Below are 18,767 nucleotides of genomic sequence, written 5' to 3' on the forward strand. Positions count from 1 at the left end.
CGGGATCATGTAACACTAGCCAAAGGATGCCAAAAATAACAGATGCTGCGTTAATTGCATTAACACAGCGCTAATTTGTTTATTTAATATAAAATCGCAGCATTTTGCATCATATAATCGTGTAGGCTTGACATCGCGATTGCGATACGATTAATCGTGCAGCACTAATCCTAATGTTACCATATTCTGTGACATTCCACATTCCACTGTAAATTCTGAAAATCATAGGGCTCTATTAAGTGAGTGTACTTGAGGACATGCATTGACTGGTGCGTGTCTGTAAATTCCATGAGATGACCCATTTTCCATTTTTAGGTTTCAGAAGGGTGCTCATGAGCGTTCCCTTGTGGCTGCTATGCAACCTCAGTGCACTTCACAGTGAATTATTAACCGACAGTCTATGCGGCATCACCTAAGTGTGAACTTAAAGGACAGCCGCAAGGGCTTAGGGTGGCATTTGGGACAGGCCCAGTAATACCAAGGTATCGAATGTGTGTAAACAGCAACCTTGGCACACCGTTATTCCAAAAATAATAATATCAGTCAGGTTTTCCACTGAGTGTAGAGAATGGTGATGTTAGACTGGAGGTCTAGCTTTCTGTGAAGTTCTACATTAATGAAAGACATTTGGACTGATTGACTGAGTCTCTTGAAATTACATTTTTCATGAAGACAATGATGCTATTTTTACCAAAAGTAATTTTTTTTATATTATATTATTTTATATTATATTATAAAGATGAAGAATATATAAATAAGTATCAAAATATATTAAAATATTATTTTAAGTGAAAAAGTATACATTGTAATGTGATATCTGGTGAAAATGGTTACACTTAAACTATTCCTATGTTGTTCTTGTATATTTTGTCATCTGTTTTTTTAATTTCTCTAAAACATACATTCATTTTCTTTATGCAAAAATAATTTCTTTTTTTAATGCCATTCGATCGATCGATCGATCTTTCTTTCTTTCTTTCTTTCTTTCTTTCTTTCTTTCTTTCTTTCTTCCTTCCTTCCTTCCTTCCTTCCTTCCTTCCTTCCTTCCTTCCTTCCTTCTTACTTACTGGTACTGTTTATATTGTAATGTGATATCTGGTAAATATGCGGTAAATATTTTTATATTATAAAAATTAAGAATATATAAGTAAGTATCAAAATATATTAAAATATTATTTTAAGTGAAAAAGTATACATTGTAATGTGATATCTGGTGAAAATGGTTACACTTAAACTATTCCTATGTTGTTCTTGTATATTTTGTCATCTGTTTTTTAATTTCTCTAAAACATACATTCATTTTCTTTATGCAATAATAATTTCTTTTTTAAATGCCATTCGATCGATCAATCTCGACCTTCCGTCCTTCCGTCCGTCCGTCCGTCCTTCCTTCCTTCCTTCCTTCCTTCCTTCCTTCCTTCCTTCCTTCCTTCCTTCCTTTACTGGTACATCTGGTAAATATGGCTACAATTAAACTATTCAAGTTGTTCTTGTATATTTTGTCATGTTTTTTTTTTTATTTCTCTAAAAGTACTTTCATGTAACCTCAAACTTTCTTTTGACACAGTTTCACAAAGACTGCTGGGAAAACTCAGCATTCTGTTCTCTAGACTGTGTCTCGTTGCATTCTCTCAGCTGATTCAGAAAGAGCATGAAATGCAGTCTGATTTGGTCTCCATCTGGGACTGATATTTCCCAGCAGTCTCTCTCTGACAGTTACTCAGCCGACTGTACATCTTTGAGAAAAACAGTTGAAACTAAGTGAATAAACTGTGGGGACAGTGGGAAGGTCAATTGGTCACATTCTGTAGTCTGCACGATATTGGCACAATGTGTCAGGGCTTCAAGGTGGTTAACCAGAATGATCTTGGTTCGAATCCAAATCTTGGATACTTGGATCTCTGGGATACTGGCCTACTATTGGGTTAAGCCCTTGAACGAGGCACTTAATCTAGAGCTGATTGCTGCAACATGGGGCTAGTGTCAATACATTTCACTTTCTAAACAAAAGCAACTTTAAAGAAACCACAAGCACTGGTGTTTGTTGTGTGACATCAGGATACGTTCATCTATTTGATTAATTAATCAGCATATCATGTACTTAATTTGATTACAAGTAAACATACTAAGAAGCTCTCATTCTATGAGTGTTGTTATTTAAAAGTAATGGCTGGCTGTGTTATAAATAGAACATAATTTGAGTTGAATGATAAAGTTTATCAAGTTAATACGATTTTGACGAAATTAACTGAGGTAATTGTATACGACTAACTTTTTTAGGCTATTCATGGCACTAGTTGTCTTTTAAAGCTGAACTGTCCTCTGTAAATTACACTCTGCTGCATACTTATTAATTTGTTTTTATACTGGCGCACACTTAGATTTTGGACATGATTTTGTCATCTGGGACAAACTTTTGGGAATCATAACAGATTTTATGTTGTAGGGCACACTTTGATCACTTAGCATGGCATGCTCATTGACTGCCAAATAATTGCCTTTGAGATGAGTTGTAGCCTCTGACGAACTTCTGACAGTGTCAGAAATTTCAGGTTGCGGTCCTAAAATGTGTCTGCTCCTGCGGTGGGCCATTTCTACCGATTCCCTCTTTTGCCCAGCCAACTGTCTCCAAACTTTTGTTTCATTTTCTGTGCCAGGCAAAACATTGCCAGCATTTTTCTGTAAGTGCTTGCTGGGTTTGTGTGGTGCGATTTCAGTGTTGGCAATATTAGAACTGAACATGGCATGATTGACCGTTCAGTCAACGCCATCAATCTGCCTCGGCTTTAATGCAAGATCTCACCAGGCTCATATCGTACAACGCGACAAACAACAAACTTAAAGGACAGATAAAAACCACACAGCAGACACCCAGCTTTAGAAAGGACATCTATAGTCTAGCAATTTGCACTCATTATTACTAATAAGCAGGTGTGCTGAAGTTCTGATTTCACTGACGTTCAGGTACTGGTAATAACCGTGTTGGAAATCAGCTTCCTATGAAGTCACCTTGACTGTCTGATTGAGATGCAGTTTCTGATCTCTCCTCTAGACTCTAATCATCTGGGACACGAGCCTGCGGACATGCGGAGAATATCACTACCTTATGGTGCGGCAGTAGGCCAACCCTCCCTCCGCTCCTCAAACACTGATTTCTTGTAATGGCAGTGACTCTCATAATCACAGAGCAGCTGAAGTTTGACAGTCGGCATGGACTGGGAGGGGTTCGGATTAATTTTCTTGCATCAGGTGCTTGCTTTTGTGTTTGCCTTTTGAGTGTCCCAAATACACTGAAGTTGTATTGAATATGGAAACAGATTCAGTGTTAAACACCTTTTAGAGGGAAAAACATCACTTTTCAGGGGCCATGTAAGTTGGTGTTCTCATTTACCCAGCTCAGATCGGTGTCACACGATTTGATTGCCTTGGAGAATCCAATCCCTCTTATTGTTGGCATGAAACAGAAGTTGCAATTGGTCTTTTCTTCCCTACTGTGACATATATTCGAGTAAAACGGCTTCTCGAACAAGGAAAAATGTAGGGCAGACTTGGGGAACTGATTGGATGGTTTGATGGTTGTGATTAGCTATTGATCGATCTCATATGAGTGACAGGTTCTCCCGCCCTTGCGGCAGTTAGTGTGTCATCAGAGAAGAGGAGAAGAAATGTTGCTGTCCAAACGTGTAGTATGATTTAAAGTAGCCTAACCCTATTATTATATAGTAATATAACTGTTTGTGATTGACCTTTCAAAATTTGTAGACCTTTTACAAAGTGTGTGGTAAATGGAGTTATTGTCTCCCGAGCCCCGAAAGAAAGAACCGATTGTGAATCTGAAACGAGTCGTCAGTAATTCCAGTCTTACTTCAAGCATGAGACTACGTAGGTTTGTAACATTTGCTTAATGCCAGCCTGTGGTCTTCATTGGCTGCCTGTGAACAACGTCTACTTTGACCCTCAAACACTGTAGATTTAGCTGAGGCCTGGAAAAGTTTGTTTCAGGTTGTCGACATGTCGAGAAGACACTCTTTTTTACGCTAAAGCAAAAGCAAATCCACTTTGCACTTCCGTTAAACCGACGTCCAATCTTTACTGTTCGTATCAAGTGCTGAGGAAGATCCGGAACTGAAATTTAGATATGGTAATGGGCGCTTGGTTTTTTGACACATGCTGTATAAGCGGTAGACCAATCAATACAGACTGGGGCATCTGACCAATCAGAGAAGAGTAGGCTCTTGGTAAGGTTGGGTTTAGAGAGACCAAATCCTTTATCAAACCAATTCAGACGCTGCGAGAAAAGAGGTGATATTATAATGTTAGAAAATGAAAGTGGTGCCCCTTGATTACCATCAGAGGGTACTCCACCTCAGACTATTATCACTCTAGCAAAGACTACATTACCCATAACCCACTGCCCAGACTATCAGCCATGATTGTATTCAGCTGTTGCTTCAGTTTCAGCCTATATAAACCTGGTTAATTCAGTCACTCTTCACTAGGTCTTGTTAGTTATTTACACTGCATCTCTGAGCGTTTTCAATGTTCCTGGTTTTTGATATCTGCCTGTGTCCTGGTTTTCCCATTCTTGTCTCACCCTCAGGATTTGTTTGTTTGATTGGACTGGTTTACTGTGCTCTGACCTCTTGCCTGTTTACCACTACAATTGTGGATTGCCCTTTCAGTAAAACAGCATTTGGATCCTCAACCTACTTGTCTCAGAGCAGTTTGTGACACATGTAAACCTGTTGTAGTAGGAGACCTTCAAAACAAAATTAGGAACATTTAAAATAGTATAATATGGGCACATTAAATGAGGTAAAGCTAACTGTAGAGTTATTGTAATATTAATTAAAGTAACCATTTGAATAAACTGCAATGTGCACATTCTTTTCACACTATTGTCTGCGGTTTGCTCTTAACATGAGAGCATGAGAATGCCTTAATTCTTCGAGGAATAGATTCAACAAGGTGCTGGAAATATTCCTCAGAGATTTTGATCCATATTGACATGAGAGCATCACACATTTGTCGCAGATTTGTTGGATCCATGATGCAAATCTCCCGTTCCACCATCCCAAAGGTGCTCTACTGGAATGAGATCTGATTGCTGTGAAGGCCATTTGTATAGAGAACTCCTTGTCATATTCTTTGTGCTTTGTGACATGGCGTGTTATCCTGCTGTAAGTAGCCATCCGAAGATGGGTACATTGTGGTCATAAAGGGATGTGAACATGGTCAGCAACAATACTCAGGTGGGCTGTGGCATTGAAATGATGCTCAGCTACTAGGGGCCCAAAGTGTGTCAAGAAAATACTCTCACACCATTACACCACAACCAGCAGCATGAACCATTGATACAAGGCAGGATGGATTTATGCTTTCATGTTGCTTGACAAATTCTGACCCTACCATCCGAATGTCGCAGCAGAAATCGAGACTCATCAGACCAGGTAATGTTTTTCCAATCTTCCATTGTCCAATTTTGGTGAGCCCGTGCGAATTGTAGCCTCATTTTCCTGTTCTTAGCTGACAGGAGTGACACCTGTGAGACCAGTGTGGTCTTCTGCTGCTGTAGCCCGTCTGCTTCAAGGTTCAACGTGTTCAGAGATGCTCTTCTGAAGACCTCGGCTGAAACAAGTGATTATTTGAGTTACTGTTTCAGCCCGAACCAGTCTGGTCATTCTCCTCTGACCTCTGGCATCAAGGCATTTTTGCCACAGAACTCCCACTTACTGGATATTTACTCTTTTTCTGACCATTCTCTGTAAACCTAGATGATAAACCTAAATCCTTGTAGAGTCTGTCACCAGTCTGGCATAAACAACCATGCCATGTTTAAAGCCACTTAAATCTTCCTTCCCCATTCTGATGCTCAGTTTGAGCTACAGCAGATTGTCTTGACCAGGCCTACATGCCTAAATGCATTGAGTTGCTGCCACGTGATTGGCTGATTATTCGCATGAACGAGCAGTTAAACATGTATACCAAATTAAGTGGCCGGATTATGCTAAATTTTAGGATCAAATCATCCATTCTCATTCATGATGATAGCAGACATGGATGAAGGATGGATTAGTAGGCCAGTAACCTTTTTAAATGTGACACGGTTACAGTGCTGTCCATCTGTGCATTGATTTATGCTAATTTCTTTTAATGCTTGAAAAGAAAAGAAAAAATCAGTCTCCACTCCAAAAATATGAGTTTGACACTGACCGAATATGAGCACATTTGTATTCATATCATAATATTTCTGTGCATGTTAAAGCGATCCATGAGAGAAACTTTGAAAAGGCTTAACTTTAAAACCAAATGCCAGAGATTAAATGGCCTCGCTATGATCTCAAATGACAATGAATTAATTGATGAACAATCACAGCATTTATGTATCTTGATTAATGTTAATTATACATTTGACGCACATCGATTTTCGAAAGAAGTCTCTTATGCTCACCAAGGCTGCATTTATTTGATCAAAAATACAGTAATATTGTGAAGAATTTTCTATTTTAATGTATTTTGTCTAATATTGTTGTTTAAACCGTCATACTTTTTTTTTCAGATTCTTTGATTTAATAGAAAGTAAATAAAAAACAGCATTTATTTGAAATATAAATCTTTAATAAAAATAAAATTGTAAATGTAAGTTGTAAATGTATTTACTGCTGCTTTTGATCAATTTAGCGTGTCCTTGTTGAATACAAGTATTAATATATTCAAAAATGGTACTGACTGCAAACCTTTGATCATGTACTAACAATGAACAATAGTTAACATTAATCTAGATTAATAAGTGATGCCTAATGCACAAATCGAACCTTTTTGTTACAACTATGTCATGACGAATTCATTCTTGACTTGTGACATTTTGTTCTACAACATTTAGTGTATATTTAGTTTGTGATTCATTTTGTCATACTTTTGTTCATTGTGTGATTTCTTGTGGCTGTGATCTACAGAGGATCCATTTGAGAGAGTTTTCAGAGTGGCTTTTAGCATGCCGACAGCGTGCTCCGCTTTAGTGTACTCCGTAACAGTTAGACTGACAGCACAGTGAAACCCTCTCTTGGTCTGGTGTGTCTCTGAATTTGTCCTTTTTTCAGCCTCACTACTACAAAAGCTTTGCTTTATGTGAATCCACAAACTTAACTTACACAATACATTTAGAGACATTTACTGTTAGACTTCAAATGAACTGCTTTGAGAAATATTCTTCTTATTATGGATAATCTTTAGGTCAATGTTTTATTTAAAGGACTGTGTGTTATTTTAAATTGTATTTATTTAGTCTGTTTATTAAAATCTGTCAGTTGCACCCCAACAATTTGTCATCTTCCATGTGAAAACTGCCTGTCCATTGGCAAATATATATATTTTCCACCACTGTTGCCAACTATTTTCACAGGAAAGTAGCTAACGCCTTCCCTAAAAGTCGCTAAATGTCGCTAGATGACGTCATACGTCAATTAGCATATTCATGACGTAATCGCTTCGTACTTGCGTTATGCCTGCCTAATGTGTTTTCTCTCTAAATGAATGCTCACAATCTGTATATAATATAATATAATATAATATAATATAATATAATATAATATAATATAATATAATATAATATAATATAATATAATATAGCCGAATTTCAAGTAAAGCTGTTCTCATTTCCTATCTTTTTTTTTTTTTTTTTGTCTGACGAGTAGCTATAATATAGTGAATGACTACATTTTTTTTATAGGCCTATGTGGAAAATTATCTGAGAGAGTTAGCGAATCGGATGAACTAAAGCTCTGCGATAGTGAGTATTACAAGTATTAAGCACAAGAAAAGAAAGCAAAATAAAATGGTTTAAATTAAATATAAAACAAAAGAGAAGCAGATAAGTCAGTGAAAAATACTGCTGATTCGCGTCAGTCAGCTGCGGTGCGCTCAACAGAAGAATGAGCCGCTGCCCGCTGCTCCTCTCAGCCATTCACTGAACAGGGTAGACGCAGCTAGAGAGAGTGACGGCAGGGAGAACGCAAGAGCTCGCGCTCGCAGGACAGTACTGGCAACATTTGAAGGTTACTGAGGTTTGTCCAAAAAGTAGCTAGATTTGTCGCTAGTCGCTTTTTTGAAAAAATGTCGCCAAAGGGGTCTGAAAAGTCGCTAAAAATAACGACAAAGTCGCTAAGTTGGAAACACTGTTTTCCACACCTCTCCCCAATCAACCAGCTTCAAGCAAGAGCCAATGAATATGTAGTTTATCACATTCCTATGGGAAAAATATAGGCTACCACAAGTGAGCCTGGGGTCCATTCATTCAGAGAGCACATTTTAAGCAACATCAAAATTTATTCAAAATGAATTCAGAAAATCAAAAACTGTCATCGGACATTTGTTTTGAAGGTGTCTGGGACCTAAATGAACAAGCCCAAAGGGTTCTGTCCGACCATGCCAGGCCTGTCAGCTCATCAGGTTTAAAGTTTGCAGTGAAGATGCTGACAGATTTTGCCTATGCAGACTGGAACAGCTTGCCCTCTTTATCCTCGGGCATCATCCAAGAGCTTTTTCTTCTTCTTCACCATCAACATCTCCAGCAAGTAGAGAAATTAATAAAACATGTAAATATGGTGCAGGGCCAACTTTCACTCAGAAATTGCTAGTAGATTTTAGAAATGGTTACAAACAGAAAGTAACTCAATTAAAATTTTGAAGTAGAAAGAAAGACTTAAATCATATTTTTGTAAAATGTAAACCAATTTTTTTTTTTTTATTACAGTAAAGCATTTCCTAAATCGTTCAGTCCATAAAGGATTTTGCCATTAAAAATAGTCCTGAGCAAAAAGTTTTTTTTTTTATTATTTAATTTTTTTATGCAGACAAACTCAACCTTCTCACTCCAGAATTTTTTTCTTCAAATTTTTTTTTTTTTTATATTATATTAGAAATATTATTATCAGAATTATTATCAGAAATATATATTTATCAAAAATCAGTTTATATGTTTATTCTTTTCAATATCGTACAGCCCAGCATCCAGCTATATTAGGCTATATTGGTAGTTGGCGCTCATTTGCAGAAAGTTTCTTGCATAAATGTTGGTCATGCTGTAAATCGGCAACTCTCATTGAAAACGAATGACTTCCAGTTGTTTTATCGCAGAAAATCGCCCTGTGTGTGAATGCCGTAGGCATTAGACAGACGAGACCGCTGAGAGCTTAACTGTTTAGATTCTGCATTTAATTCTTGTAGCGACTTCATCCAGCCAGGGAATCTAATAAGCAGCAGGTGGCAAAGGGGATCTTAAATGCTATTGATTGTTTTGAAGAGCGAGAATTTGCCATAATGTGTTCTCCAATGTGTTGAGAGCATCTACGTTTCAAAAGCAGATGTTAAGTCACTTTTAATGTAGAGCTGTGGAACAGAAATATTGGTTGTACGGAAATAAACTTGAGTAAAAACTCATGAGCTTGTTTCTTTTAAGCTCTGAAATACCTTAAATGATGTTTAGTTAGGCAGACTTTTGCCTTTGTGCTGTTGATGGGCAGCCGTTTTCAGCTCATGCTTTCACATACTATGCGCCCTTTTACACAATAGAACATAATAGAAATTAATCTTTAATGACCGGGGGGTGGGGGGATAATTGGTTTTAATTTAGCTTTTCTATATAACTCAATTCTATATACAAAATAACAGTTAAATCTTACAAAAACAATTCACATTTCACCACAAAATTAAAGTAAAATCAATGAATAAAAAATAAGCCTGTATTTTTGCTGCATTGTGACATGATTTAATAAAGATTGTTTTCATGATACTTTTCAATAATTTGTTTTTAATGAAGTAGTTGTGGAAGAGGGCAGTTGGTAACTTGACAGCAGTTGGTATCTCAACAATGTTTCCCAGGTTTTTCATTGTTAGCTTGTCTGTGCTTCACACTCACACTCACACTCACACTCACACTTGCTTTCACAATGTAATAGCTGTGCAGAATTGAACAAGGAGGTGTTGACTGACCCCAAACTTCCTTGATTTGTCTGAGGAAGATCATGTCTAATGTGTCTTTCTGATGAGATGGTCTGTGTTTATTTGACATTTTAAAGAGCAACAGATAGGGGTGCCTAGGAATTGTAAGTTGCCTGTTATTGCAATTTGTTGGCTGGAGAGTTTGAGATCTGGGATTAAAGAAAAAGTTTACTTTTTTGATTAAAAAATAAAAGCTTATTGTTAGCACATGGTGATTGATTTATACCCTTCTAGCTGATAGGGGCTGTGCTGAAGAGTTAGATAAATCTTTTAACACCGTATGAGCAATTTAATTTTATATCACAGTATCCATACACTACCTCGTTCAAAGGTTTGCGGCCGGTAAGATTTTTGAAAGAAGTATCACCAAGCTCACCAAGGATGCATTTATATTATCAAAAATACAGTAAAGCAATAATATTGTGAAATGTTTTTACAAATTAAAATAACTATTTTCTATTTCAAAATGTAATTTATTCTTGTGATGCAACGCTGAATTTTCAGCATTATTCCTCTAGTCTTCAGTGTCACACGATCCTTCAGAAATCATTGTAATATGCTGATTTTTCTGCTGTATGTATGTATGTATGTATGTATGTATGTATGTATGTATGTATGTATGTATGTATGTATGTATGTATGTATGTATGTATGTATGTATGTATGTATGTATTTATTTATTTTTAAATCAATGGTAAAAACAGTTGTGCTGCTTAATATTATTGTGGAAACCGTGATGTATCATATTCAGAATTATTTGATTAATAGAAATTTTCAAAAGAACAGCATTTATTTAAAATACAAATCTTTTGCATCATTATTAATATCTTTTCTTTCACTTTTGACCAATTTAATGCATGCAAATAAATGGAAAAAGCGGTAGTGTGTGTATACATGTAAAATAGTTATTTTTAGTTATAATTATAGTCATTTGGCATGCCCATTTTTAGTAACCCAAATTAACCACAATGCTTTACAAATGGAAGGTACTATTAGATCATTAGATTATAGCCTACTTTATGGATGCAAATCAAAAGATTTATATTACATAATAAATTGATAAGTTTGGCACCAGTGCAAAAGCAACTTCCTCAAATAGTAAAACACCTGAGTTAAAATAAAATGAATTAAAACATCTGAAATATCTACCATGGATTGCAAAATTGGCACATTTGTACCATTAGATGTATATACTGTTGTACCATCATACAGCCGGTGCTTCTTTGCATTCATGTGAAGCTAGCATATTTGTGAACAAGGAAAAAGTGAAGTGGGGGGAGTACAGAGCCTTGTGGTACACCTTTGTTGATGGCCAGAAGGTGGGAGGTGAACTTCATCTGCCTTGAAAAAAATCGAACAGGCAGCAGCTTTCGGCTGGCTTGATGCCCATATTTCTGTTTAAGAAGGTGGATGATATTGAAAACTGAAGTGAAGTCAAAGAACAGGATGCGTGCCTAGGTGTTTAGTGTCTCCGGGTGATGTTATGTACTGTCAAAGATGCCAGGTCAATGGCATTCTCCATCAATATACATGAGTGGGCGACTGTTTTCAAATGCAAACTCAACTTTGAAATTTCAAAGGCGATCTTGAGGGTAAATATGGTTCTTCTGCCAAGGGGATGTTCAATAGGAGGCGTATATAATAGTATAACATATTAACTTTTTAAATAATTCAGTTTAAGCTCTTGAATGCAAAATAATTTGGTTAACGGCCATTCACATTTCTTTTAGTTGTTTTTCTTGTGTATTAGGATTATACTGGTTTTGTATTTCGCCCCTAGCATCTTTATGGTATGATAGATTTACTATAGCATGTTAAAGGTTTAGTGTTGTGAGATATAGCAGATTGACTCTGTATTTTTCTGTCCGTGTTTGTTAAGAAGTTTTCCTCTGCTTTGTTTTGGAAGGTATGGGCTGTTTGAGAAGCAGCTCGCACTTCTTGAGGAGTCCGAAGGTGGCTTTGATCAGTTCACAAGCAGCTATAACAGTTTCGGAGTACAGCGGATGCCAGACAACAGCCTCTTCTTCAAGGAGTGGGCCCCGGCCGCCGAGGCTCTGTTCCTCACTGGAGACTTCAGTACGTCTTTTCTCATTCTAAAATCACGTGTATATGACTCCGTCATCAATAATGATTATTTGAATTGCTTACAATAGTAAGCTATACTGTACTGGCTTAAAGGACAACTCGAACGATCGACTCGGTAACCATGTGTTAATTACCCCTAGGTTCATTTTTCACCGGAGTTGTCCTTTAAATTACAACATGTTTTTGTGTAAATAAGGTAAAATATTTATTTTCTGATTTTGTATATTTAGTCAATTTAAAACATAATATACAAGTGTATGACTTTGCATATCAATAATGATTATTTTAAAGGCCTAAATATTAAATATGGTACTATACCCTTAAAATACAATGCTCAGTTTTATATAGTATGTAAATAATTAGGTAAAAATATTAATTTAATTATATATATATATATATATATATATATATATATATATATATATATATATATATATATATATATATATATATATATATATATATATATATAAACTTAACTAGGCCTATACTTAAAATACATTTAACTATGCTTGAAATGCAACACAGTTTTATGTAAATAAGGTCAAATATTTAATTTATTTATTGGGTTTTGTGTTGTGCAAATATTGGAGCGTTTAAAGCTTTTCGGCTTTGTCACAATTCATAATTCAGAAAGTTTTGTTATCGTACTGATATTTTGTTCCACTGTTGAATTCATAAATCATACAAGCGTTAGTCTGCCTATTCATCTATACCTTGTGTCAATTTGTAGTTGACTGTTTGTTCAGTTTGACAGATAATTTTTTTTCATCTTAAACTAGATGAAAGAACATTGCGTTCAGGTTAAGACAAAAAGAAAAATCCCCTCAAGGTTATCTGAATTGCCTACAAGACCAAATGCAGTCAGTCAGTCAGTCACTAAGGGCCTTTCTTTTGAAATCTTTTGTTGTCAGAAGTCTGGCATAATGATTTCTCACCAAGAAAGTGCATTAATGCAGTATTTCAAGGCATTTGCGTGTCTTTTCTAGTCATTAGGAAGTGCAAGTTTTTTCTTAAAGTAGTAATGAGCCAGACTTTGCAGACTGCAGGCCAAATTATGTAATCGTTGATCATATGGCAGAACTTGCATTGCTTTTGTGAATAAACAAATGATTTTTAGTTGTTGTTGAGAATATACAATAAATTAGACAGCAAATAGATATGCATCATTATTACTATTGTTCATACTAGGGTTAGGGTTTTAAAGAGGCCCTAGAGGCATACTAGGGTTAGGGTTTTAAAGAAAAGAAACAAAGCTTATATAAAATATAATTGTGTGATCTTTTCTTCATTGTTAATTATATGGTAATTTGTTATTTTTACTTGCATAAACCATACATTTTACAGTGTTTTACTGTAAAATTAAACATAATACAATGTTAAACCATTTACATTTATCCACCTTATAATTTCTGTATAAAGAAATTGTATTTTTATAAGTATTTAAACCTATGCTAGGCAGACGATGAAATGAACAGAAGTTGACTAGATTATCTAGATTGTTAAATTAATTTAATTGTACTTTAGTTACTAGATATGTTTGCAACAACAAAGTCATCTCAGTTTGCACCATGAAAACCAATTCAACCCTCTCTTAGTTGCCACCATTTTGTAAATGGTGTCAAATTAGGCTAGTCACTGAAGTTAGAATTAACTGGAATCAATCTGGCCCAACTTTATAGAATCCCATGTCGTTTCAATGGTTATTTAGTTAGAGGCTCAAAAACTCAATGAAAATGACAAACCAATTGATTAGTCAAACTTTTTTTGGTCTTTTTTCCTTTCCCTAGCAATGATTCACCTTAGCAATATCAGAGCGACACACTAAAAATCACTTGTGACATCTTACCAAACGCATCACACAGACTAGAACTACTCACCTTTTCATCATAAAATGTCAAAATCTAGTTTAGATAATATTATATATCGAACAGGGGAAGTTTTTAACTGTAACTCTTTCTATTTAATAGATGACTGGAATAATTTTTCGCATCCCTACACTAAAAAGGAGTTTGGGAAATGGGAGCTGCACATGCCCCCAAAAGAGGACAAAACACCTGCTGTCACTCATAACTCCAAGCTGAAGGTGAGCAGACACATTATCTGGTTTGTTTACTTCATTAGCCTGAACGAGGCGCTGAGGTATTATGAAGCCTTTATGCACTGTCAAGATGGATTTAATATTCACCCTTTTTATGGATGGCGTGTCAATGTTAAAGCCACAGGAACAGCTGTGACTTTCAAGCCATTTGAAGCTTTTCAACAGCGTATGTTTTTAATAACGCCATTCCAATTTGGTGTTTCACACCCATGAGGTTTAAACACAGAGCTTTAATTTTAAACAAATTGAAGCCAATCCGGCAGGAACGGTTGGACTCTTCACTCAGTTATAGGTTGTACATTCCCATTAAAGTCAACAAGCTGAATTTACTTTAGCACACATTCCTGGTATTATTGAGAACCATTCATCTGTGCATGTTGTTCTAAAGAAAAAAAAATATTTCTTTGTAATATTGTATCAAAATGTAATAACTTGCTCTGCTACTTTCCATCACCTAGGCCATTGGGTCAATGACAAAAATTGGTGATACTTTAAAATAAGGTTCTATTAGTTACATTAACTAACAGTAAGCAATACATTTAATAATCTTTGTTATTACACGGCTCTGTGGAATACTTGATTCTGATTGGTCAATCGCGCCATCCAGCAGTGTGTTATTTCCCGATAACAACCAGTAAAAACTGATAACACCGGCTCATCCGGTAACTGAAGTCTTTTGCTTTACGCTCAGTAACATTGTTTTCTTCATGGATGTTTAGCGTTTGGCGAGCTAATAAAATATTAAAACTCAAATCAATATTTTGAGTACAATTATTTAATTATGTCATCCGGTTTTGCTGTAATCCGGTATTATTTCAGGCATTTAACCAATAACCAAAAAAAACATTGGCTTTGAGACGATGTAACCGGAGGTGCCGGCTGTTTTTGGCCTACAAAAATACGTCATCCCTGCAGGAATTTATAGATCCAGTTGCTGGACATCTAGCTGAGATTAATTTCCAATCTATCAGTGTACAAAGCCGTTACAGCCTCTTCCGCTTCTGCTGTGCATTATGTTGTGTGACACGCTGGTAGAGGCTTGATTGATGGCAGGTAGGTGCCACTCACTGGGCAAAGGCTGCTTTTCTGGTTGCTTTGTTCCTGTTGTCTCCTTGGGTCAGGCTCTGAACGATAAGAACCAGATGCAGAGCCTGGCCCTGTCCCAGTTCAGGCCCCCAGACTGGACTCGGATGAGTTGAGTGTCAACTGGATTATGTTTCCGGTGAAAAGTGGTCCAGTCAGAATTTAATTATGCAGGAAATGGACTGTCCTATTCTTTCTGATTCACGCCTCAGGTTTAGGAGAGACCTTGTGTTGTTATGGGGCTTTTAGGGGCTTTTTATGCACCTGTTGACTAAATTCATGACATTAAGACCTGGTTTCACAGACGGGGCTTAGATTAAGCCAGGATTAGGCCTTAGTTCAATTAGGACATTTAACAGGGTTCCCGCGGGGTCTTAAAAAGTCTTAAATTCTGAACTTTAAATTTAAGGCCTTAAAACGTCTTAAAAACAGCCAGATTTTCATCCGCGGTCTTAAATTTCATTTAGTCAGGTCTTAAAAAAGATTTTACCCTCGTTCATTTCCAGAAACGCTGGCCGCATTAAGTTATTACAAAGTAGCAAAAAAAAGTATCGAAGTCGCTCGCCAAGAGGCAGTTTTTTTCGCGCTCAAGTTCATTCAAATGTAGGCGCGCGGTAAGTGCACTTATAATTGAAGCGACGCGCTCGTTTTTTTTCCAGGCGCAGCAACATGAAAAAAGACATGAAGGATGCGGGTGCACCCAAACACTACGGGTGTTTTTCTCTTCTCCGTAAATAAATCTTGTAACACAAGCGTTTTTCGGCGGTGGAAATCCATTAGCCACTAAAACTTTTTTGTCATTGTGGAATTGCATAGCAACGACAGACGCCACGGGAAAATCGGACCGAATTTTACTATTAATAATAAAAGATAAGCTAAAGTGTATTGTAAATGTCACTAAATCATTTTTTGAAAATCAAGTCTGAAATATGTGAGGTTTATCTTTTTTATAAAAACCTTTTTTGTCAACTTTATTTGAACTTGTACATGTTAGTATATAACATGTTGCAAGACACTTTTAAAATCTGGCTATCATTTTTAATCGTATTATTTTAATGTTTATGTTAGTGCGTATTGATGCTAATTTTATTTGTTATTTGCTGTTTTTCGACATAAAACTTGGTGAATTGATTTCATTGTGTAGTATTAGTACTTTTTGAACAGGATTCTGTGATAAGTGATAATTTTTGGCACTATAATAATTAAATGAAATGTTCATGCCATTTCATCTCTAGTTATGATCAACTATGATCAACTAAAATCAACTAATTATGTGTTTTTTACAGTAGGCCTATAATATGCAAAGTACAATTTTCTATAAAAAAAATTATATCTGATTCTGTTCTTTTCTCTGACACGCGTTGTTGGGTCTGGAAGGTTACTAATGTGATTGCTTTATCTGTAAATTAAGTTAATGCTTTTTCAATTACTGAATTCATTGAAATAAAATGAATTCTTTGATTTGAATATTTTTTGGCAATGCGTCGTGTAGGTCTTAAATTTCAATCTTTATGGTCTTAAAATGTCTTAAAAAGGTCTTAAATTTGACTAACTGAAACCTGCAGGAACCCTGATTTAAGTAACTTTTATAAACGTGCCTTAGGAAAAAACAAAACATTACTGATGTGCATCTTGAGACAAAACAAGGGCACTGACATATTTTAAGATATGTTAGTGCAAGTTTCATTCAGTTAAAACAGCTCAAACATGCATTTTAGTCTGGGACTAGGCTTAAGCCTTGTCTGTAAAACAACTACTACTACTACTACTGTCTACTACACAACTTTCACCAAATTAAAAACTAAATATAAGAAGTTTAACTAGATAGTGACACAAATATGGAATGTTTCTTGCATGAAGCCACCAAAAATGAAAATATTAGTATAAAAATTATTAATTGTAAATAAATGTATTACAATTTAAAAGTGCTTTTTCTGTTTTTAATACATTTTGAAAAATGTAATTTATTCCTGTGATGCAAAGCTGAATTTTCAGCATCATTACTCCAGTCTTCATTGATACACGATTCTTCAGAAATCATTCTGATATTCTGATTTGCTGCTCAGAAACATTATTTATTATTATTAAAGATGTAAACAGTTGTGCTGCTTCATATTTTTCAAATAATTATTCAGGATTATTTAATGAAATGTTTAAAATGGAAATCCTTTGTAACAATGTAAATATCTTTAATGTCAGTTTTGAACAACTTAATGCATCCTTGCTGAATAAAACAATAATACAAAAAAAAGGGTAACATTTTACAATAAGGTCTCATTTGTTAACAAATATAAATTATAAAATGTTCATGTTAATTCACAGTCCAATAACTAATGTTAACAGATAATTTCTAATCTGTAAATGTTGAGATTTAACATTAAGATTAATAATTGCTGTGGAAATGTTCATTGTTAGTTCATGTTATCTAAAAATCTTACTGATCCAAAACGTTTGAATAGTAGTTTACAAGAAAAGTTTCGTTATCGAAGGAACAGAAATATATTCTTTAATCAAAATAATGCAAAACACAATTTCATGCTCACTAAGAAACCTTCACGGCCAGTAAATGTTCTCAGTAAACCTGCGACTGGACCCTAATTGGACAGTACAGCAAAGTGACAAACATTAAATGAACTCAGTAAGAGTTTTGTCATCATCCATTTATCCTCCACCTCACCCTGCTTTCATTACCACCGTGTGTCTGCTATTTTCTGCTATTTTATCTCCATCAGTCTGTCTGGCTCAGCATCTGTCCATTCTAGCACTCTTTTCTCAGTAATTATATAAACTGGCAAACCCATGGTTTGGCGGTTTGGCTCTCCTGCATGTCCTCGGGTGAAGAGCCGGCTAATGATTGAGCCCCACTGGGACGCTCCTCTGTAGGTCACCGGCAGGTGCCAATGGCTCTGTCATTACCTCTTGCTGGCAGCTTATGGAGGGGACCATCAAATGATCCATTTGCTTTTTGGCCTGGGAAAGAGAGAGATAGGAAGACTCAGGATGGAGAGCTCCCCGGGGTGCATTCACACGGTGAGAGATGCTCTGTTATCGATCCGCGCTCCCGTACTGACAGTCGTGTGACTGTGCGCGGCTGCGGGGAGGGAAGAGAAGAGTGACTTTGAGTAAGTTAGACCGTAGACTAGTACTCCCCGCTGTTTTCAGGCTCTTGTTTAGAAAGCGGGCTGGAAACGGAGTGCCTCTGGCTGTTTTTTTTCACTCTTTCTCGTTCTTTTTTCTTTGTGTGTTGCCTTTTAGGTTTGAGCAAAATATAGAAAAAATGAGTCTTTTATGCTCACCAAGGCTGCATTTAAAAAAAAAATCAAATTACATTACAAAAAAAGTTGCTGTCTGGATATAAATGGGCAAATGCTTAAGAGTTTTTTTTTTTAAAGATGTTTCTAACATAATAAAGTTATATGTTTGGCAACAGTTCTTCTAACCCTAATTGATGGAGTGTGAAGCTTTTCATTTCTTAAACAACCATGTAGGAAGGAAGACA

The 18,767-nt window shown here is 35.9% G+C and overlaps 1 protein-coding gene across 1 annotated transcript in view; it reads left to right on the plus strand.

The window, feature by feature from the left end:
* Positions 1–18,767, plus strand: part of gbe1b (glucan (1,4-alpha-), branching enzyme 1b) — a 134,578-nt gene that overhangs the window by 12,577 nt on the left and 103,234 nt on the right. Inside the window, exons 2-3 of the mRNA XM_084126694.1 lie at positions 11,906–12,075; positions 14,055–14,170. Of these exons, the coding sequence (XP_083982820.1) occupies positions 11,906–12,075; positions 14,055–14,170 (286 nt within the window). The remainder of the gene's footprint in view (positions 1–11,905; positions 12,076–14,054; positions 14,171–18,767) is intronic.

The sequence above is a fragment of the Abramis brama genome (genome assembly GCF_963993115.1).
Source record: "Abramis brama genome assembly, chromosome: 10".
NCBI lineage: Eukaryota > Metazoa > Chordata > Actinopteri > Cypriniformes > Leuciscidae > Abramis > Abramis brama.